The 22939-nt window shown below is 40.0% G+C and overlaps 1 protein-coding gene across 2 annotated transcripts in view; it reads left to right on the forward strand.

Annotated features, from left to right (window-relative positions):
- Window positions 1–22939, forward strand: part of RAD51B (RAD51 paralog B) — a 394406-nt gene that overhangs the window by 266815 nt on the left and 104652 nt on the right. For both annotated transcript variants that reach the window (XM_005417527.2, XM_031064350.1), the window contains exon 10: window positions 254–332. In XM_005417527.2, coding sequence (XP_005417584.1) covers window positions 254–332 — 79 coding nt within the window. The remainder of the gene's footprint in view (window positions 1–253; window positions 333–22939) is intronic.

Raw genomic sequence — 22939 nt, forward strand, 5'->3', positions numbered from 1 at the left:
AAGCAAAAGGTACTGCTTTCATGATGGTGGTTTTTTTAGGACCTGTAAATCCTTTTAAAATTGCAGCATGATCTATATATGAGTATGAGAAGATCTCGACTTACTTGATAGGGCTGGATCAATAACTAGATGTTATTTCTGAAGTATGCTTTACTACTTCTGGAAGTTAAATCTGGTGAGATGTTTTTGCAGATTTGAGCTTTGATCAGTATGTTATAAGGATGCATACTTACATCATGTATTTGCTTTGCAGCTCCTGGTTGCTAAATCCCCTGTTGCTCCATTCTCCACTTTTTTCTACACCATTGAGAAATCAGGCTTGATTCTTCAGGGTAAGACCAGAGCATTGGTTGTTTTGCCTTTTCAATTAGTATTTTAAGCAGACTGAATGTAGATAACAACAATTATTATTGAAAATGGTGCTGTTTATACCAAATTAAAACCCCCACACATTTAAACATTTTGGTTAACAAGGGGACTTTCTGCTGAATTCACTGTTTTTTCCTGGGTTACACTAAATTGGTTCTTGCATTTTTCCATGGATCTAGAAATGGGCCCTGAAATTATTAACCAGGGCTCCTTATTTTTCTCCAAGGTAAAGTGGAATGGTTTGGGTAACATGGGGTCCTATGGAATAGGTTTCTTCAGGAGAAACATACCCATCTATCATTAATAGCCTATGTTAATGAAGGGTTCTTCTTCAGCAAATGGCATCAGTAAGAATACAGGAAATTAATATCTGTTTTCTATTTTTGTGATCATTTTAATGCTTATGCCCAGTGGTCTTAAATTATCCTCAGATTCTCTAGGATATGAAGTGTTACGCTGAAAAGCTGGATATTAATACCATGCTGACAGGGAGCTAGAATTCCTCGTGGCTGTGTCCTGAATCATGTACTTCTAGACAGAGCAAAGAGGGAATTTCAACTCTTCCTTCTTTTCCCATTTATCCCAACAAACATCCTTACTTTTTGACAAACCTTCATAGATCAATTTTGTTGAGTTGATGTCTTTTGGTATGCAGCCTGGCTCCTTATCACTGCATCAGTTTAACAGACTGAATAAAACTATCAGTGCCTGTCACTTTCTGTTCAGGGAGGACACTATGATATGCAGCCAGGGCAATAAGACGAGTACAGCTGGTTCTCAGTTTCCAGTGATGGAGAAGCACTGATCCCATGAGGCACTATGGACATTTTAAGGGATGTGAACAGTTCTGACTGCACATTTCTCACATTCAACCAGATTAATGACATATTTATATTTCATAGGGACTCAATGTGCTTACATCTCAGGTGATGCAAAATGTCAGAAAACAAATGAAATTAGAATGTTTTATGGTGCATTTTTGCTTCTATTTGATACAGCTACATAATTGTAATGAGGCAGGAGGTGTCTATATAGCATTTCCTAAGCCTTTGGATACTATTTTCAGTATATGTTTAGATAGCATTTTGGGCACTTGATCTGCTTTATTTGGTACCAATAATTCTAAAAGTCTACAGGAACTAGAAACAATTTTTATTAGTTTCAATGGAGAGTACTTGGAGGAGTTGGTCTTGATGTGTTTTGTTTTAGTATAGGGCAGATTATAAGCTACTTTTCTATCTTGGGTATCTTGAGTTACATAGATGTTTCTGGTCATTATTTTAAAAGGCAGACAATTTCCTGCTCTGTCCTCAGGCATTAATGCAGTGAAACTTTGGGAAAGAAAGTTTTCCTATTTCAGAAACAGAGAGAATTTTTTCAAGTCAATCTTAATTTTTTCAGCTCTCTTCTGTGAGCCATGAATATAGCTTTCCCAGGGCTGAACCATACCTTTAAAGAACAAATAGGCCTGGTTACACATAATGATGGAACAGCACTCTGATAGGAAGACATCACTGGTTTAAAAGTGTGGCAGTTGCTCTTTTCCCTATACCCACATGTTTCTGGGGGGTACATTTAAAACATCATTTGCCATTTTTCTACAAACAGATAAAATACCAGTTTGGATTTCTTTAAGTAATTGATGTCTTCATATCAGGCATTCTTTGTGCATTTTGTAAGGCAACAAGAAGGTCTTCTGTGTGTGAGCCTTTTATTACTTTCTGACTATATCATTATGTTTCTATTTTAGATATTTTTCTCCAAGATGGGTAGCAAAGAAGGGTATGGTTCCCCTAATAATGTGCCCCAGACTCTTTTACAGAGACTTGTAAGCACTTTCACATGAAGCATCTCACTGATTTGTAAAAGTAAATATTGCATGGTCTCATCCCACATTTCAGTGATCATTATTTCTGTGGAAACAGGAAGGGAGCCAATCACCAGGAAATGTCTGGTTTGGATAAGACGCAGAAAGTGGCACCAGGCTGCCTTGTTCAAGAGAGGCTAAAGTTTTTCTGAGAGTTGTACTTGGTGCTTCTTTCTAAAGGGAAGCTGGATGCAAGGTAAGATGCCAGTCAGGCACCCAGCCACGGGCCAGCCTGTGGCTGCTGGAGGGACACCACAGAGCATTAACCAGTGGGATCTGTCCCCCAGCCTGCTCCCAAAGGCAACTCTGCCATTCAGGCTTTGTACTTTGATTCCCTTGGTGTCAGGAGGTGAGCACACTGAGTGTGGCTGATGGGAACAAGTGGGTGGATGTGGAAACTGGTGAGAAGTAGCAGCTGGCTGAAGTGCCCAGGATTCTTTCTTTTTACTCAGGGGGTCCCATCCCGGGACCATTAACCAATAGGCCATAAACAAATTGATATCGGAAAATGTGGCTGGGAGCTCCCTGATTAGCGAGGGTGGATGGGGAATGAAAGACAAAGTGAAAGTGTGATTTAACAGTTCCACAAGCAATTTTCATTGCCACCTCTGAGGGATTAGGATGTGTGGAATAGGCTAAAAAAAAAATAGGAGGAGCTCCCCCCTGCTTTGTTCTGTGGGCTGGAGGATAATAAAACGGCAGGAGAGGCAGTGTGGCTACTTAGGGATTTCACAGACTGCTATTTGATGCAGTTTAAGGAGCCCTTCTGCTATTGTTGCAGTTAAAATGGGAAGCGGAACTGTTCTCCATTTGTAAAAATCTCCAGCGTCCTCAGGAAGAGGGCTGAGAGCAAAAGGCTATTAAGATGGTAATGCTGCCCCATTTGGAGGAGTGTATCAAAATCTTCTTTGTCAATGTAAATTGCTTCTCTGTTTCCCTGGTATCTTTGCATCTCATGGCCTCAGTGCAAGCACAGAAATTTTTGGAGGAGACCCTAGTGAAGGCAGAACTGCTTCTCTTTTATTCTCAGAGGAGATCTCCAGGCTGCCCAAGGGTCCCTTGGAGAAAACTTCTTTGCTTTTCTAAACCTGAAGTGTTCAGGGATGAAGAGAATCCATTTATGCATTCACTCTTTTATTTCCCCTTTCAGACTAGAGAAATTAAATGTGATGATTGAAAGGCAAGATTGGACAGTCAGAAATTTAGCAAAGAAAAGTCTTCAGCCTCCTCCCTTCATTGCTTCAAATTGCTCTGTGCTATAGCGGGAGTGGACTGCAACCCCATAAATACCCTCAGTTGCCTTTACAGTGCAGTGTCGTGTTATGTTCTGCCAGTGTCATTCTTTGATGAACCTGAATTGTGAGTTTAGAATCCAGTCTGACAGCCAATCTCTATTTTGTAGAGATCTTAGACAAAAAGGCAGAAACCTGGATCAAACACTGCAAAATATTGGAAATTTTACTGTCAGCTTGTGTTTGCTGTTCTAGGAACTTGCTGTTGCTTCCCTGTTTCAATACCAGTTGAAGAGTAGCTTCCCTGTTTCAACCAGTTGCAGTGAGTGAAGTCATACCATTAAAAAGAAGGATAAAATTAAAAGAGCTCCAGCTCTACTTAAGAGTGCAAGTTATAAGATTATTTTTCTCCTTCACTATGATATAATTTCTGTTTTGATTGGAAATTGCTAGCTGGTAATTCTGTTCTGGTATGACAAGAAATTTTGAGCTATTCTTGCTTAATTGCAGTTTCATTGAAATTGAATGTAGCACATGCTGGGTTAGGCCAGCTGAACTAGAAGATGCTGCTAAGCTTTGTGCACACATATGCGAAAAAGATAGGCTAAATGAAACTGATTTGAAGTTGTGTGCTGTGGGTGATCATCCAAGTCTAGCTTTAGAAGCAGCAGTGTTTTGGGGTATAAATACAAGTATGTAACAAGCCTAGCTGTTACCTACCAACAGCTCAGCTGTTTGTGGAAGTCTCATTCCATCTCACTTAAGCAAATGCCTTCTGTTACCAAGAGGAGGCTGCTGCGAAAGGAGTTGGGGACACGGTGGCTCTTTGCCAGCTGAAGAGTCTGTTGGGACTCAATGCTTTAACTAAGTGATTAACATTGCTCTTCATAGAAAAACTCAGAAGCACTGAAAACATAAGGTAAATTCTATTAGTGAGCTAGGATGTGCTTTTGAGTAATGATATATTTTCAGTTTCATAGGGTTTAAAGATGAATAGAATTATCAGTTCATCCAAACTGACCTCCCATATATGATACACGTTTCCTTCAGGTACCTGATAACTTTGTTGCACTGAATAATTTCTTCTAGAAAAGTAATCACTATTATTTGCAGACATAAAGAAATGTGAGTTCCTAGTTTGCATTTACAGTATTTTCAAGTTTTAGCTGCCTTGCTGCAAAACCCTTGTTCTGTATTTCAGATTAGAATTTGTCTGCCTTCAGCTTTTGGCCTCAGTTCTTGTAAGAACCTTCAGTGCTAAAAGAAGCAGTGTTGCCATTAAATGGTTACCATTTTTCATGAGTGTACTTGGTATAATGATTTATCTTGCTATGTTTTACTCTTCCTTTATAAAAGGTATAACTGTGTATAAATTTAACTTCAAAATTTCGTGTCTCCTGCTGACTGGCTCCCAAATACCTTGTATTGCTAAAGGGAAGAGTTTGGGGGTTGTGCCACAGGACTGAATAATTAGTTTATTAATCCACCCTTTCTGCTGCCCTCTTTTTCACTGCACACAACCTGTCTGAGCACAAATGTGCGCACCTTGCATGTAATGTCCTATTGAGGCAGGTAACTTATTAAATGTAGAAACAAAAGAATGTGGCACTTGGAAGAGAGTGTCTTAAGTTTCACATTAGTAAGGGAAAAGATCTAGTAACAGCTAAATCTAGGGAAGCCTTGGTACATTATGTTTCATTTGTCACTAAGGTAATGAAAGAGGCTCATTTTGATCTCTAAATAGCATAGGGTCTGGGTTTGTAGTGCAGCATGGCAAACTGTCTCCAAAGTGCTGTAACTAATTTCTATGGCTGAAGCAAGTGAAAAGTGCCTCATTTTATTTTGTAAAGAAACAAGTAGTGAGGTAGAAAAGGAATTCTGAAAGAAAGGGCAGCATTATTTGTATTGTATTGTGTGGGTTTGAACAGTGAAAGACAATGATTTACGGCATCAAAAGCTTTTATTCAATTGAAGCACTGTAACTATAAAGTGACCTTTGTCTGAAGCAACATGGATATAATCTGTAAAATGAAGCAGGGTTGTACTTGATGTGTGAATGGGTGGAAGACAGATTAATGGGAATAGAGTTGTGCATTGCTATTGAGATGGTAAAAGATTTGCAGTGCCACTGATGATTTCCAGGCCTATTGGAGGGATAAAGATGAACTGATCATTGTTAGGATCTCTGTGGGGTGAAACCATTTTTGCTGTATTCCCCACAGGACACTGAAAGTCTCATGCTATTTCTAACAGGTTTGTAATAATGAGAGCAAAGAAGCACTATCAATTTGTAGGTTAAGTCCATCCTGGGACTAAGGAATGAGAAAAAAATAAGATGCCATCATCCCAATGCCAGCAACGTCACCCACACAGATATAGCTGACATCAATGAAAATGTCCTTTTGTTCAGGCAATTCATGGCATTTTGAGGAGTGGGTTACTAAACCTGTTTGCTTGGGTGAGGGTGTCCTCATTAGATGGGTTTGTGAGAATTGCTCTACTGCTCTGCAGCAGCACTGCCAAAGCCTTGCTGGAGTTGCCAAACTCCATGGCTGTCAAATGAAGGAGGACAGAGAAACAGAGCACAGATGCAAAACCTAAAAACTAAAATGTTTATGATGAGAAAGGGAAAGAAAACATTTTAATGGTGAAGGAAGACTAGAGGCATCTTGGGTTTACATCCAGTAGAAACCAAATAAACTGTAATTTCAATAAAATTAAATGTTTCTGCAAACATGACCTTTCACATAGTGGCATAGTACATAGGCAGTAGATTGATAAAGTTTCTGGCCATGTTTGTTCCTGTGAGCTTAACTTGTGTGAGGATATTATGCTGGATAAATCCAGTTTAGCACAATGTTTTGAATTACCTGCTTATTTCTAAATTTTCCTGTAAAGATACTGAAGATACAGTACTGCCATCATGCACTTAAAGCCAAACATGTTCCTAAGTGCTTTACTTGATTGCAACTGAAGTGCCAGCATTTAATTTGTCTGAAATTCTACTAAATGTAGCACAAAAAAAGTTTTAGTGCAAGCAGTGTGCCAAATCTGTTCCCATTTATACAAGTGTTAATCAAAACTAATTTCTTTTAATCCAGTGTTGTTAAAACAATGAACTGAAGAGTGTAAGTCTGTTCCTCTCTTTTCAAGGTTGGCATAGGCTTCCTGGGACAAAATGATCTCACTTCAGAGAAATCTTCTCCTTACCAGGCTCTCTGTAATGAATTCCTGATCAAAGTGGGCTGCTCCCCTGGGTTTTCAGCATAGTGCTAAAGCAAATGGCCTTTTTTCCAAAAGGTTTTTAACATAAGGAATGTAATTGTCTGTTGATTAGAGGTAGTGTCTGTGATTTGTGACAATATATTGTTCTGGGAACTGAACATTGTCATGGAAGACTAAGACTTTTCTAGTAATTGCCTGAATTTAATGTAGATGTCACATCTTTCAAGCTACAGATTTGTAAAATTAGGTCGAATGTACCTAAAATGGACTTAATGCTCTTAAGTGAACACATTCATGAGTATGAAGCTAAATAAATGTCTGTTTAAAAACTTGTTTTCCAGCCAGAGTAAATAAAGGCTCATGTTTGTGTGTGCAGCTTATGAAGGTAAAAGACAGTTAAGTCTCAGTGATTTTTTCTTTTCTCATGTAGGCACAACTAAGTGTCTTTTGCTATCCTCAAAGGTTATGTCTGTACTGGCTTCACCACTAACATGTTTGTTGAAGCCATCACTGATGTCATTTGATCTTGTGAAAATATAGTTAACAATAGAGGACTATGACCCAAAATACTTACCCTTGGTAATACATGCAACTTTTCTTTAACTATAGGAATTTATGTATTACTAAGAACTTGTAAAATCCTGAAGTGTACAGCCTGTTTTCCAAAGAGAAATGCTGGACACTTTATTGTTGCCTCTGCTGAGGAGATCCAAAAGTTACATACAGTCTAAACTCTGGAAGTCTCCAGAGTGCAATTCTGCGTAGGCAAGCACACTTGAGTAGCACTTCATCAAAACTAGGAAACTTTGCCTGAGGAGAGGCTTACTAGCACAGGGATAACACTTTACAAATAGGGCTTCCACTGCTTTGACCCCAGTGCTGTTTTTCTTTGAAACTTTCTCTATGTTTTGAGAATTAACACACCCTGAACAACTTCATGTATTTCTGCATCTGATGTGTTGACTTGCCCTGTCACAGATTTAAATTATCTCCTCATATAATCTTAAATCTAGCTTGATAAGATGGAATAGGAATATATAGCACTTTCTTAGAAACAGGCACATGTGGTAAACCCTCTCAGCAAACAGTGGTTTACTTCAAATGCTTTTTCTCGTTACAGTTGTTCCCTAAAATTCTTAATGTTGGGCTGTTACTGTAAAGTATTTTCTGCAATGTTCCTTTGAACTTTAGCACTGCTTCTCAGTGTTTATGTTGTAATGAAACCAAACCTGGTCATTTGTCATTCAGTTCTGTGAAGACCCCTCAAAAACTTTTGAGATTAAATTTCAGGGCCAGATGGAGTTAAAGCAGCATTATAGAGATAAGAGAAGAAACAAGGTTAGCCAGCAGTTTGCTAGAGTGTGGTGTACCAGCCCAGGCTGTCCCTTGGTTTGCCACCTGAATAACCCCAGAGGGTCTGCCTTAGGGCTCAGCACTTAGGCAAGGCAGCACAAGCCTGCAGGGGTGAAGAGGAAGCAAAGGCAAATGATGCTACAATTAAGAGTTCAACAAAAGGTGTTACTGAAAAGATTTTACTTTATTTTCCACTGAATCTCATTTTCATGTAAACGTCCTAGTTTTTCAACTACAGAAACATTCTCCCATACTCTCCCAAAGCTCTATGGAGGTGAACTTCCCAGAAGCAGCAGCTGAGATGTGAGGAGTGAAGTTTCTAGAAAATACTGGGGAATATTAGAGCCTGAGTAGTCTGAACTGAGTGCTGTGTGCTGTTGTGGAGACCTCAGCTGAGATATGCCTTACTATTCAGTGACTAGGCTTAGAATAAGCAGGCTGAAATCCAAAGTTGTGAACACTAAGTGTTGCACTGGTGAAGATGTTCTGAGTGAATTTAGGGATGGGATGAGATAATTTCTTAGTAGCATATATAAATACCACATTCCTCCTTCAGACTGCATATGCTTGATGAAGGATGCAGTCTTGAGACATGACAGGTGGGAACTGCACACCACATCTTTTACTTTTCTTCATGCTGCATTTGTGCTGTGAGCGCATTACCCAAACAAAGGTATTGGGCAGTCAGGCACATACATTGCAGCTGTGAGTCCTAGCTGTGAGCTAGACCATATCCTGTCTGCTGTGGCATTTGCTGAAGTCCATAGAGGAGCAGAACATCCTGTTTGCTTAGTTTTCTTTTGTCTGCCCCATACCAGCACAGGGAGAATATTACTCTATATCTTTCCTCTTCTGCTCTGAAATTGGATCACAGCTCTCATGATTTTGTTCAATAGCTGGAAATGCTGAGGATATCCGATTGCTGAGGTCTCTTATTTTAAACACCACATGCCAGGAAAAGTATGTGGGATCCCACCAGCTTAGCACTGGAGGGTGCAGGATGCATCAACAGGAAAACCAAACAAAACATGAAGTGAAATTCATTTGAAAAGGGAAGGGACTCACAGACCACCAATCAGTAGTGTTTTAACTCTTCATAAATACACAATAGGCCTTTTATTTTCCTTCAGTTCTTCTCAATATGCAAACTATATTAAACTGGTTTTTAGAGCTGCAGCTGTCACCAAAGGCAGTGGGACCTGGAGGTGCTCATTACCTTTGAAAATCAAGCCAATGCAGTAGTAAAAGCCAAAAGCACTAAATCAGGATGGTGAAAGCATAACTTTGATAGTTCTGTTATGTGATCCTGGCCACCTTCATGTTGGATACAGAGGCAGGGCCTCACACAGAGCGCACCAGAGCTCAAAGGTATATTGTTTCTTCTTTGCCTTTCAGCCTTCCTTCCCCTACAATTCTGTTGCCTTGCTTCATCACTGCAGTCCTTCCAGCTGAGTAACACCAGATATAGCTTTATTCAAGTTTAACAGAACTTAGATGAACTTTTATTCATCCAGAATACTTTGTTTTCCTTGAGAAACAGGTTTTTTTTATCCAAGTGGTCCAGTTTGGCTAGCAGTACCAAAGATGGGCAGCCACCTGAGTCACAGTTTGATTTTCATTTGGAAGATTTGTTGTGCCCTAGGAAAGGTTTGTAAGTAATGTATAGAAGTCAGAGCAAGCCCTGATTACTCTGATGTAGAATGAACTAATTCCACTGTCACATCTGAGCACAAAGGGAATAAGGTGTCCCTTAAGCTGGTCCCAGCTGCCTGGGCTCAGAAAGGACATTGCTCTATCATGTACAGGAAAACTTAATACATAAACTGAATTTGCAAATTCAAGGCCTCTTCTGGCAGAAGGGGTAAGAGAGCTGGCCCACTGAGGGCTGCAGCCAACAGTGTGGCATTAATTTACAGGGAAAGCTTGTTTAAGTGGCCTTCGGTTACTGCTTGCCTCAGACTGGAAGCATTCTCAGTTCACTGGGTGTCTTTTTTTTTTCATAGTGCCACATATTGTTGGTAAAATAAGGAAACTTGAAAACAGGGGAAGTAGAGGTAATGTTGATCTTGAAACACCAGCAATTGAAAAGACCATTCACAGTTTCCTTTAAAACAAAACCAAGGGGTAAGATAATGCTAACCAGGGCTGGGTGCCCAAGAGAGCATCATAATGAAGCATCCACTGTTATTGTTCAACTCAGTGTTTGTTCTTCATGTGAACAAAAGGAAGGAAGAGCTCTGCTATCAGGCTGGAGAGGAAGGAGTCTTTGTTGCCCTTGGCTACCCTAAATTTAAATGTGAGGAAGCGCAGGGCACTGCAGCTTAACCTTTCTGCAGTATTAGATGAGGAAAATTGATAGTTCAGGAGGTTAAGGGCGGACACTCTGTTTCTCTAGGCTTCGCTTTCATGACAGCCCCAAATCAGGTATGGCAGTGCTAGTATTTATTTAGATCACATGAGGTTTTTAAAACTTGGGTTTGGACCCTGGTACTTCTGCTTTGCTGCTTCTCTGCCGTGTGATTCTTCCTCTGCCTTGTTGCTCACCACAGAAGCAGTAAAAGATGCCATTTCCTTATTGAATGTGACAGGCACCCAGTGTCCTGAGTGTAAAGTTCAGTCATGTTACTGAATGTGTCTGCTAGAGACTGAGTCAGGTTTACTGTACTTTTCTGTTCCTGCTCTGCCCATAGGTTTGTCTGCTGAAGTGGCAGAATTTCTTCTGTCCCTCTCCCCATGTTTCAAGTCAGGAGGATGACACACTGTCAGATTAGTGATAAAGTTTACCATGCTCAGAGCCATTGTTTCAGATTTTCAGACGATTCAGGCAATGACTGTGTCATCAGCTAACCTCAGGTTACAATTTAAAGATACTCCTGCAATCGTGAAATTCTGATTAGCTTGCTGTGTGTTAGTTCTACTCTGGCTTTGTCTAGGCCATGTCCTACCTCTGCATTCCAAGAGACACTGGAGAAACAGATTTGCATCCCATTAGAGGCAATGCTGTGGTGCTGGGATGTTTGAAAAATGTAGGTGTGTATTTTGATTCTGATATCCAGAGTTCACTCCTTCTATATGATGCTTTGAAATTTCTGGACAGACAATAAAAGCAGCCTACAAATATATATCAGCTTTGTCTCCCATTCAAGGTGCATCCTTGCATTGATTTCCTGTTATTCAAGGTTACCATGGCCCATGATGTACAAAATGACACTTCCACACATTTATGGTAGAGTCACTTTCCATAAATCTGAAATCTAATTCTTCTCACAACTGTATGTTTTGTGCAAGTTCTACCAACATTACTGTAGACAGAGAAAGAACATTACCTAGATAAAATAGCCTTCTTTTGTTTAAAGCAAGTGATCTGAGGGCTTGGTGATTTGTCATAGTGAAAAAAGCATTTGGTAAGAATGCAAAGAGAATAGGGAGAATCCCATGAAACTACTGAGAGGGTCAAGTGTAAGAAATGTTCCTTAAGGTGTCATAGTAAGTCAGCTATATACCATTAAAGGCAGGAGAATGAGGGCCTCAAATTAGATATTTGAGGTATGATCAGTTTGTGTGTAAAACCATGCTAGATACAGGAAGAAATAGCTACCATACTGCATTGTAAAACCCACTAAGTTCAACACAGAAAATAGAAAAAAAGCTCTGAATGTCCTGAGAAATTAAATTAAGAAATGAAATTAATTCAAACCACTCACCAAAGTAGCCTTCTGAAAACAGGTTGGTTTTTATTTCACATAATAGATACGAAAGCTCAGTAAAATGCTGAAAATCCAGATGGGCTAGTGGGGGAATGATTCTGCCTGTTCTTAGTTTTCTTATATTACTAGCATCTTGAAGTGTGGAGGTTTTTTGAAGAAAAAAAATCCAAGATTAGATTTAGCACATTTTAGTCAGGCCACAGCAAGTATACTCAGTTTACAAATACAAATGTTTTGTGTTTGTTTTCCTAATTACTATCCCTAGAAATTATTTGTTTCTTAAAAGCTAAAAGGGCTTCTTTCCTTCTCACATATCATCATGAGTGGTTTTAATAGAATAAATTGTGTCTTTGCCAGTTTAAACAGTTGTCTTCAGTTAGGCCAGTCATGGTGGCTTATGTATACAGTTACAGTTTTTGTACTTGGGTGTTAAAATAAATCTGAAGAGGCATGGAAGAAATATAATTTACTTAGGTTTTTTGTGAACCCTTTTCTGAACAGAACTAGCAAGGCTGAGTGAGTAACTAACATTCATTAGTGTGATTGAAGACAATAGATGAGCTTCTGAGTATTGTCAGGGAACAATTATCTTCAATAAAAGTAGGTGCTGGTTTGGTGTATCTATAAGTAGAACTGCTTAGCACTGTGGAAAGAGTTTCCTCTCCCTCTTAGAGTTAGAGGGTTTGGCAAAATCTCCTTTGGGATGAAACTAGAGCATTTATCTGAAAGTCTTCCTGGGTAAAGGACAACCCTATGACTTTATATAAACTGTTTTTATGACCATCCATATCTAATCATTTCAATGTGCAGAGGATGCAAAAACCATGTAGCAGATACAAGAGGATTGGAAGCCTTCTATCAAAGCCATGCCTGATGGAATTGCTTTCTGTTGGAGCAGTATCTTTGACACACTTAAGCAGTGGTTTTAATTAAGAGTAAGGGTCCCATTATAATAGATATGAGGGGTGGCAGTGGATAAGGCCATGATCTAACTGGAAAGAAGAGGAGGATCATGGCCAGAAGAGTTCTGCGTTGCACTGCAGCAGTACATGTCTTGCAGGTCATTAGTGGCCAGGGATAGGCTAAGCTGTTGCATGGCTTTCTCCACAGCTTTTTCCTTGGAACCAGCCTTAGCCCAAGTCTGCCTTTACTGCCTAGGGTTAGGGTTCCACCTAGGGTTAGGGTTTTGAAAAACACAAAGCCCAGAGCTCCAGGCACACTGCAGCTCCAAAAGGCATCCCAAGGGGAACCCAAAACTGCCACAACATGGCTTCCTCCACAGCTTTTTCCTTGGAACCTGCCTTAGCCCAAGACTGCCTTTGCTGCCTAGGGTTAGGCTTAAGGTTGCGCCCAGGGTTTGGGGCTAGGGGTCCCCTTCCCACTGCCTCACCTTTATACCTGAAGGGGAAAGGTAATGCAATACCATTTTACAACACAAATTAAAAGACAGCACTTTGATACAATGAAATTGGGTGTGATTTCTTCCTTTTCCTTGGATAGAGACTTACTGAACCCTAGGCATGAGGAGAGAGTTGCAGTCCTTACGTGCATCCTCTAATAAATTTCCTCACCAATAGACTAGACTTGGTAACAGAACAGTTTGCTGTAGGAGAAGGCTGAATCCAGGGTAGAAGCCTTTTATAAAAGAATCCTGTTAAAAAGAGTAAACATGTTACCAGGAAGAAATCAAGTGAACTGGTCTGACAAAAGAAACAAGAATAGATGACACCATGTTAGTGAAAAACTGTTTTTTAAAGAAGCAAAATAGTTTTGTTTCCACAAGCTAGCAAAAGGGATATTGGTTGCTACAGCAAGAATCTCATGGCATCAGATTCACTAGCCTGGTTGTTTATTTGTAGGGTTATGTTCAGTGAACATTTCAAATACTCCAGGAAGAAAAGAGACTGAGGACTTAGCTATGTTTTATTAACATTTTCTTTCCAATAGAAATCAAACTGAAGAAGACAACTGAAGATAAATCCTGATTTCACTTTATTATTAGTTGTTGAGATATGCATTTATCAGAAGAAATGAGAAACAGATTACACCAGCAAACACATCTGGCCTTAGACTGGTCTTCAAGTCATCCAAAAAGAAGCACAAAATATGGAGTTGTTTACAGCCAGGCACTTAAAATCCCACACAGCTGCAAGGGTGAGAGGCAGCAGAATAAACTCTCAAGACAAGCTGACAACAGCTCCACTGCCGGGGTGCCCCTTTGCAGACGAGACAACAACAGATGAAGAAATCTTGAGAATGACCCAGAGCAGTGCTCATTAGTGAATGAAGCACAGGCAGGAAATGGGACAAGATTTCTTTGTCATAGTTTTTCACCCAGCTGTCTGCCTGTCCCACAGCCACCCACAGGCAATCGAATATAGTCATAGTCAACCTCCAGAAAAGTTATACAAATAAAACCTCCAGTGATTGCATACAGACTCCTTCCAAGTTACATTTGCCCCATTAGCAAGGAATGAAAAATTACTGGGTTTAATCCAGGCACGTTAATCATTGCAATTGAAACTTATTAGGAGTGGTTGTATTTAGGTAAATCTGATAGAACTATGTGATTCCTCTTACTGATGTCGCCTGGATATCTATTTCTCTGCATATTTATTATTAATTATCGATTTACTAACACTTTTACTACTTCTATTTTGTTTCCTTCTTATGGCAAAGCTGTGATTTTTACTTTATACTCTCTTTGTAAACTCTCTTTGTGTTAAACAGATGTGTGCAATACCCAAAAAGGAGAGCATTAACAAGCAGAGAAAAACATTTCTGGACTTCTGAAATGGAACCTGTGGAATCAAATGCTATTTTGAGATCTTTAAGTTATCATAATGACATTGAGACTCCAGCTTCTTTGGGACATTTTTTTTTTACAAGTACAGCTCACTTGCTCATAGGCTATAAAAAACATTTGCTTTTTCTTATGGAATGAATGCAGTTTTTTATATAACAGAAGTTAAATAACAGAAGCCTGTTACAGAGAATTCTGTAACTCTTGTTTTTCCAAATGGTAGCCATCCTGTTGCACTCCACCAGGAGCCACCTGTCTCAACTACTCTGAGTAGTTACATTCTACTCCAGTGCTGTTCATTGTGCCTTCGTGTTTGGCTTTGCTGCTCAGCTGCAGTGGCCATTTTTAAATGGAGCAGTTGTCTATGAGCTGTTCATGAGAATCTTCTAAATGGAGACTTTGAACACATCAGCACTGAGATTGAGCATCAATAAAATGAGTGTCATATTTGTAGCCGATAGCAATTCTTTTAAAAATCATGGATTCATGCAGTCTTGAGCCATCCAGTGTGCTGAGTTCCAGAGTGGCATTAGGCGGACAGAGAATTCAAACTGGCATTAAAAAAAAAAAAGCCCAGCCCCTTCCGACCCAAAATTGTCAGCACCAATATGAGACAAGTCTCTCTAGTGTCAGCACCTCTATTTAGAAACCCCACTTGAATCAGTCCACGTGGGTATCATGGCATTCTTTCACACTCTAAAGTATCTACAAGGAGCTGGTCTGAAACCAACTTATTCCACCCTAGCTAGTAGAGAGACCTGACATACAAAGAGGTCATAATTGCTAATCAAAATGATTTTATGTTTAATGGGGAGGAGTTGCTGCAAACTATCAGAACAGTCTTTGAGGCATCTGGTTTGTTGCTTTTGGAGTCCCATTAATATCTCTTCTGTGTTGTTACAATGGTAATGGTAGCTATCAGACATTACTGCATCTCCTCTTACCACTGTGTCTGGGTGCAGTGTCACTAGAGCTTTTAGTTGTGTATTTTTCTCCCCACATCTCTCATTTCTCATCTTTATTTCAATCACAGTCTTGTTTAGCAGGTCAGCTAATGGAGAGCAGATTTTTTTACTTATTCCGTTTTTTTTTTCCCTTTTCCCTCTATTTATATAACACACAATTTGTAATCTTTTTTAAACCAAAGAAGAGAAAAGTCCTGAGTTCATCTAGATTAAAATCAGCTGCAGCCTATTAATGGACTCGGCCCAAGACTGAGACTTTAGGAAACAAAAACACTGGACTAAATTATACTGAACTGGCCTCTGTCTCCTGGTGAGGGGATTCATATAGCGAGAGGAAGGGGGAAAAGGGGGGGTAAAGGGAGAGGATCTCCATGTGGTTTTAATTCATTTTGATTCTCTTCCTGAAACTAATTTACCCAACACAAAGGCTCTGTAGTGGGCAGCCAGCTTTTTAGAAGTTTGGCTTTCACTGATAAACAACTCGGTTCCTGTTCTGAAGGTCCGAGATAGCTCAGACCTGTGTGTAATCAGCCAAAGTTTAATGTGAATATTTTGATACAGGGTATTTCAATTACATATTAGAGTCCTTTCATCATCTGTCAGAGTGTATCCTGAAGACTCTCAGATAATTGATCTAACTCTTCCATTCATTCTGTCCCCAGAAACAGACAGTGAATTGTCTCATTGAAGAATCAGAATAGCAGACGCATGCAAGTCAGGCCAAAAGTGCTTCCACTGGCATGGCACTCACAGAAGGCAGTTCTGAGCTTCTTCTGGGCATAGGAGCCTTTGCCACTGAAGTAGCAATGTACTATTCTCTGCTAAAGGGAAAATACTCATTGATTCTATTCATCCCCTCTCACATTAAATCTTTTTTATTGCATTCTTAGTCCCATTACTGTGCTTAGTCCACTAGCAACATGCAAGAAGTTATGTCTTTGCCCTAAAAAAGCCAGACAGTGGGTGGAGAAGTGAAGCAAACAGTAAACCATTAGCTGGAAATTACTTGATTAATTATGTTAGGCCCAGACTGTCTTTGGTTACAGTTTTCATGTATTTAGTGACAATAACTTGTAATCTAAACAAAACTAGAAGGCAAATAGGGAGATTAATGGAGGGAGTGGAACTGGGCCTTGGAAGGAAGGGTTGACTTGAGACAATAGCTGTGCATGTATGGCTTCCCAGTGCTTCAGTCCCATGTGCAAATATTTGTTATGGGAAATGAGTAAAAGCATGGCCCAAATCTATCACTGCCTAATAAGCCATGACAATCAGCGCCAGTTGTTCACTGCTCTATTAATGTGTCCTAGGAATGAGTAACATCAAAGGAAATACAGTTTTAAGATTAAGATCTGGGGATATCTGGCTTCAACTGCTAATTCTTGCTGGTTTTGTGTAATAATGGACAAAAGAATTTCACCACGTCCTGTTTTCAATCTTCTAATTTACAGAGATGCTGAAATGTTCAGCATTATGTGAAGGACACTCCATTTCTACAGTGTTTCATTCTGTATACATATTATCCAGTTATTGTGTAGTTGTCCAGGAAGCCTTATATATCCTTATCTGGGCAAGTTTTTCCAAAGTGAATTTTGCATTTTCATGGCTTTCCTGCTTTATGAGTTAGTTCAAGCAAAGGTTTAAATACAGAGAGAATCCCTTCTACTTTGCTTGAAAAATAATTTCTCACATTTATAACAGGTCATCTGGAAACTATGTTGAGCAGGACATGGTCTTTCCATGGGATTCTTCCTTCTCCCAAGCACATGCTGTACCTCTTCCATCAGCACCCAGTTCACCTCCTGTGTGCCACAGTGCTCTGAAAACTGGCCAGAGCTGATGCAAAGCTTTCAGAAATTCGACTGGGTTTTTTAAGGATAAATCAAGTTTCAGTTGACGTACTGGAAATCTTCTTAGAATCTCCTGCCTGTATTTCTTACCAAAACTTAAGGCATGATGTAGCTGAAATAAAGTGACCCGAAGGCTTTTGGATACTGTAAGGTGTTTCACTTTTTCCCTTGGCCTTCCTCAAATGCTGTTGGAAGCAAATGGGTTTGCTGTCCTTTCCAGTTACTTTGTTTTGTTCTTCTGCTTTTATTCTGTCAGTTAGTCTATTATTTGTCTAATGCTCAGACAGATCACTTTCTCCCCTCACCCCAACCTGTTAGATATGGATGACTCCAACAGAAGTGGTTAAAACTTTATTCAGAAATAACTGGAAGTAATTAGCCATCTAGGCCAGAGATTTATTTTAAGGCTCAAAGTAACCTAATAGTATTCCGAGAGAGTAAACTTCATTTCGGATGACTTTGGATTACTTTTGTAAGAAGAAACCTGGTTTTGGTATTCTTTACACACAAACACATGCACCCCAACAAAAACAAAAAGTAAAATAAACAGTTTTATGCTTTTGCTATTCCACAGCTAGCAAATTACCAAAGAAACAATTACAGTAGTTCAATATAGTAAAAATTGTGTGAGTAACATTGGCTTACCGTAAGCTTCACATGCTAGGATATGCTTCCTCTGTCAACAAAAATACCATATTCATCCCCAGCACTTTTAGAAGCAGAGCTCCATTTCTCATTGCCCTAATCTCCACATTTGTGGCATCTGTTCCCATGATTCCCTTTGTCTTGTGAGGTCCAGATCCTGCACAGCCTGTGTCTTTTTGTAGTCTTTTGTTTTTAGTAATTACTAAACAAAGCAGTATTTAACTGTAGCTTTATTTAGCTTGAAAGGAAATGCAGTGCTAGAGTGACCAGTTTCAATGGGTTTTAACCCAAGACATAATAAAAAGGCAGAGTCTTTTTCTTTCATTGATTCCAACCTGAAGAAACCAGGTAGTTCAAACAAAAAACTTATGAGAAGGATGGGGTTCAGTCATTTCAAGGCATCATGCTATGACATAATTTTGAGAAACCTATTTTAGTGTGTTTGCAGACTTGACCTACTTATATTACTTACTCTTGGTTCCTAACATAAAAGTTGTCATCACAACCGTAAAGCTAGAAATGCATTTTTCAGAAAGAGAGAAAAAAATTGAGAGCACAATATTCAGTTACCATGAAAAAGGTTTTATCTTGATATTCTACTCTGACTCTGTCCAGTTAGATCCTTTGCTGTCATACAAAATGGTGTCGTTGGTAAGGTGTTGATCCTGGAGGTTCCCAGGGATGTGGCATGGCAGAAGTGATGTGTTATTACCAGGCTGAGCTCTAGTCATCTGTGCACTGTTAAGGGCCTGCAATATTTGCTCACATTTTTCCTGTAGAGAGGAAAAATCTCCAATTTTTTTTCAGTTTTCAGCTACATAAAGTTTTCTGCATAGAGGAAGAAAATGGAGAGAGGGAGAGAGAGAGACATCCTGCTTTCATGTTCTTCTCATGTAGCTGGCGGCACAAGTGCATGGGCAGCCACACGTGCCCAGGCACCCAGAGCTCTTGTGCAGGGCAGCACACATCACTTACATGACTCAGACTAAGTTTCACTCCTCTGCTATGGTGGCTGCTGCAGGACAGGAAGAAGGGCCCGCTGGGAAGGTTTATTTTAAGAAGTTGCTGTACGATTTTGGTTCCTTTTGGCCGCAGTGTTCATTGTAAGCATAGAGCAAGAAAGCAAGAGCTTTCTTGGGGATGCTCTGTGCAAGCTGCGTGACTGTCGGTGTTTCTCATCTGCCCTCTGTGCTCCAAACTTAGTGTGCTTTCAGGGTACTCTGCTGATGTGTCAGGTCAAGCTCCTTGGTTTCCACTTCTCAGGTAACTAGGAGTAGTTCACCCTGGCTGCTGTCGAACTGTTTAACTTTCCTTAAAACTATTCCTACTAGAGTAACAGCCTTACCAGTATTTTACCATGAAAAGATATTGTTTGGGGATATCTGCATCTGTGGTAATCTGAGGAAGCTATGGGCAGAAGCTCCTATACAAGGTGTACATGTGCCCACAGTCTGAAACTGCACTTAACAATAAAAGACAGAATAATATACATATGCATCCTGAAATATGATAGGGGTTTTACAGAAATTCCATTTGGAGGATATTAATAGTTGTTGCCATACTTTGCCTGGGATGCTTTTTAATAGTTTCTGAAATGAGATGGCTTTATTGTTTAGAGAACTCCAAGAAATAAAATTGGTTTTGGCTTGGGAGTTTTGCTGGTAGTTTCTCTAGCAGCTATTGAAGAACAGGCCATGAGTTCTTCCTTATCAGTTGTGCCTGTAGGTGAACAATGCATTTGGAGCTCTTTCATTTTCCTTTCATAGTGTTGGGGAACATTGCCATACAGCCTAAAGCATAATGGTGGACGAAGAATGAAGTTATTTACTTTGGTCATCATCAGTTTTTAACAAAACTAAGATGGCTCAGTCTGGTGCATTTTGCGTTAACTGGGTGTATTGTACATTGTTTTCAAGATTTTCATGCTGGGCAGCACTTACTTTGTAGATCTTTGGTACACTCAGACTTCTAAGCAATGTAGACTTCCCAGTGTAGGTCAAATTCTCTTACACTTTCTGTCTTCCTTCGTGCAGCACTTTCCACAAAAGTATTCCAATAGTATCAGGTTATTTGTTTATTTTCCTGAATTACTAGTTCTAAAACATCTTTCTCATACTGTTCAGAGAGAAACAGTCTAGTCAATAAAAGCAGAAATTGGAGAACAGTTATCTGTTTTCAGTAGAGCTTTGAGAATCCAGTCATGCTGGTTTTGTGGGTCTACTTAGCATTTTACTTTGATGCTGTATGTCCTGTACCTTCACCCTGTGAAGGGTGAATACAAAAGTAGGATATTGATGCTAGTCCAAAACTTTGTTTATCATTCGTTACCTGAATTTCATATAACTGTAAAACTGTGCCTGAGGTTCCACAAAAGAAGTTTCCTTTTGAGGTTTTTGCTTTGATTTGGGTTGGATCTATCCAGAAAATGTCTTGTGGCATATTACTTGAATTTTTGCAGGTTTTTTTATCCATCAGGAAATAAATTTCCTGAAGATCTGAGCCAGTGGAAGAAGGTAAAATAAGATAGAAGATGGTCATGTAGACAACTTCATGTTTGTTCAGAGGATTAGTCTTCAGATTTTTGCCAAGTTTCATATAAAAGTTTGGTCTGGCTCTGATGTAATCCACAGTGATTCATCTGCTTCCCACTGTCTCCCAAGAGGGTGAATCACGCTGTATATCTCCAAGATAAACTATCAACATACACTGACAGAGGTGTCACTCAGGTAAAGAATGATAAACAAATTACACTAGAAAAGATACTGTCCTGAGGTCACACATTTCCCTGTAAGTGACAGCTAGCAAATACATGGAAATGTCCTTTACTGGTTCTAGATTGTCTGTTTTGTATTTCCTCTGCCTAGAAAAAGATGAGATTGAGAAGCAGACAACAATAAGTTTCTTTCCTGATATTGAGCACCATAGTTGGGAAGGTTATTTTCTTCTTCATGCTAAGTACCCTGACATGTGGGTTTTTCCTCAGATATTGCTTGGCAGTATCGGCTGGAAGAGATGGTTTGGTTTGGGATAAAACCTTATTTGTTTCCCTCCCCACTCCCATTTCTTTTTTTTTTTTCTTTTTTTATACTAGACTAGACAACTATGTCATTTGAAGAATAAAAATCAATTTTCTATTTCTGTATCAGATTTTCTCCCCAACCTTTTATCTACTGATTTGCCTGATTTGCAGCCCTTCTTTCCCTCCCTCCTTGCTGATAACTAATGGACCTTGGTATTAAGCCAGCCTTTCAGTGCACACACCACCATGCCAAGGAGAGTGTGTGCAGCTATTCTGTCTGCTTTGGAAGCCTACAGATGCAGCCAGAGCTAGAACAATTCCTGTATTGATCCCACACTTGTCAGTTAATCCGTCATAAGGCATGGGAATCCTAGCCCTATCCACATCTGCCTGCATAACTGCAGGGGGAAAACCAATTCTGTGAAGCTCTCACCAGGAGACAAGAAAGCGAAGAGAAATGGGAGCTTGCTGGGAGAGAGGGCTGTAAGCTGCTGGGCCAGAGGGCTGTGAGATTGCCTACCTGCTCCACCCTTTCCCCCGACTCCTTTTCATCCTCCTGCAGGTCAGCAGGATCAGGTTTATGTTAGTGAACCATGAAGGTTATCAAATAAATGTTGCAGCAGCAGGTGTTTGGCTCTCTCCACAGGCCGAGTCTAACAAGGTTGATATTGTGTCTGTGGCCAAAGTAATGCAGTAATTACTTTTCTGGGCTTGGAACGCCCAAGAGATTTCTGGGAACTAGTTAGAAAAACAAACGTTGCTAAGAGTAGGGGATTTTTAAAAAGGAACAGTGGCGCTCTCTGTGCCAGAAGGAGAGGACAGGCATTTTGAGTGCAGCATCCAGCATGGTGCCCCATCCCCTCACAGACTGCTCATGTTACAGGGGCCTGGAACAGAGGCAAAGTGCCTGACTTTGGTTGCTCACGTTGGGATGGGCAGCTTATTTTGGCCCATGGTGGCATGTGGAAAGGCAGCTGTTCCTTTAGAGTCGTTAATGTACTGTAAGAGTTGCATAGCATAGCATTCCCACTGCTGTCTGTTTCTTGCTTTGTGCATTTCCCTTGTAAGCTCTGAACACAGGTACTGAGTTACAGGACATGATGCAGCCTAATTACCCTAGAGGAAGAATGAGATCTCACAGCACAGCTGTGCCCTGCCCCTTTATCTCATGTGGTCCCTCTCAGGCCAGGGAGGAGAAAGTTAAAACAGGTCTGTACAGTGATGACATTTAAAAGCAGCAATTTCCATCATTCTTTTTGAAAGAGTATTGATCATTTAGGCCAAAGCTTTTTCCCTGCAGCTGATTATTATATGTGATAATGTTACCATAATGTCATTTAAACCAACTTAAGTAATTGCAAAAATGGCCTGAACGACTGGAAATTTCTTCTGTTGCTGTGTGGTTGTCCAGGAGACCAGAATTTGAAAGTGAGAAGAGGAAGAAAGCAAAACTGATTAGACATTCATAGGGTTGCACATTAGACTTACCTGATATGTTTAAAAAATTACTTTTTTTATATAAGAAACCTGTAAAATTCCTACTACCTATAGATAATTCTATAGGCATCCTTCTCTGCTGTTGAACCATGCTACAAAGCAATGCCTTTGTAGTGATGAATGAATTTTCCCAAGCTAGGAAAGTTAACATTTCATATTTCAATATATCTAGCAATGCTTTTCCATCCCCACTGTTTATGTTAAGCAGTGTTTTTGCATATCACACTGTACTCTGAAGACCTGATGCTTTGGTGGCTGTCCAAAGATTCCACACCATTCTCTCAGTGTTCTCAGGAGCTCAGCACCTTCTTGCCGAGCTGCTTTGTCCTGGGTGCCTTGTGCCAGGCACACGGTGACTGAGTGAGCTGTGACCCCTGCTGGGAATGCCATGGCCTGCCAGTGCCTGG

The sequence above is a fragment of the Geospiza fortis genome, unplaced genomic scaffold (assembly GCF_000277835.1).
Source record: "Geospiza fortis unplaced genomic scaffold, GeoFor_1.0 scaffold54, whole genome shotgun sequence".
NCBI lineage: Eukaryota > Metazoa > Chordata > Aves > Passeriformes > Thraupidae > Geospiza > Geospiza fortis.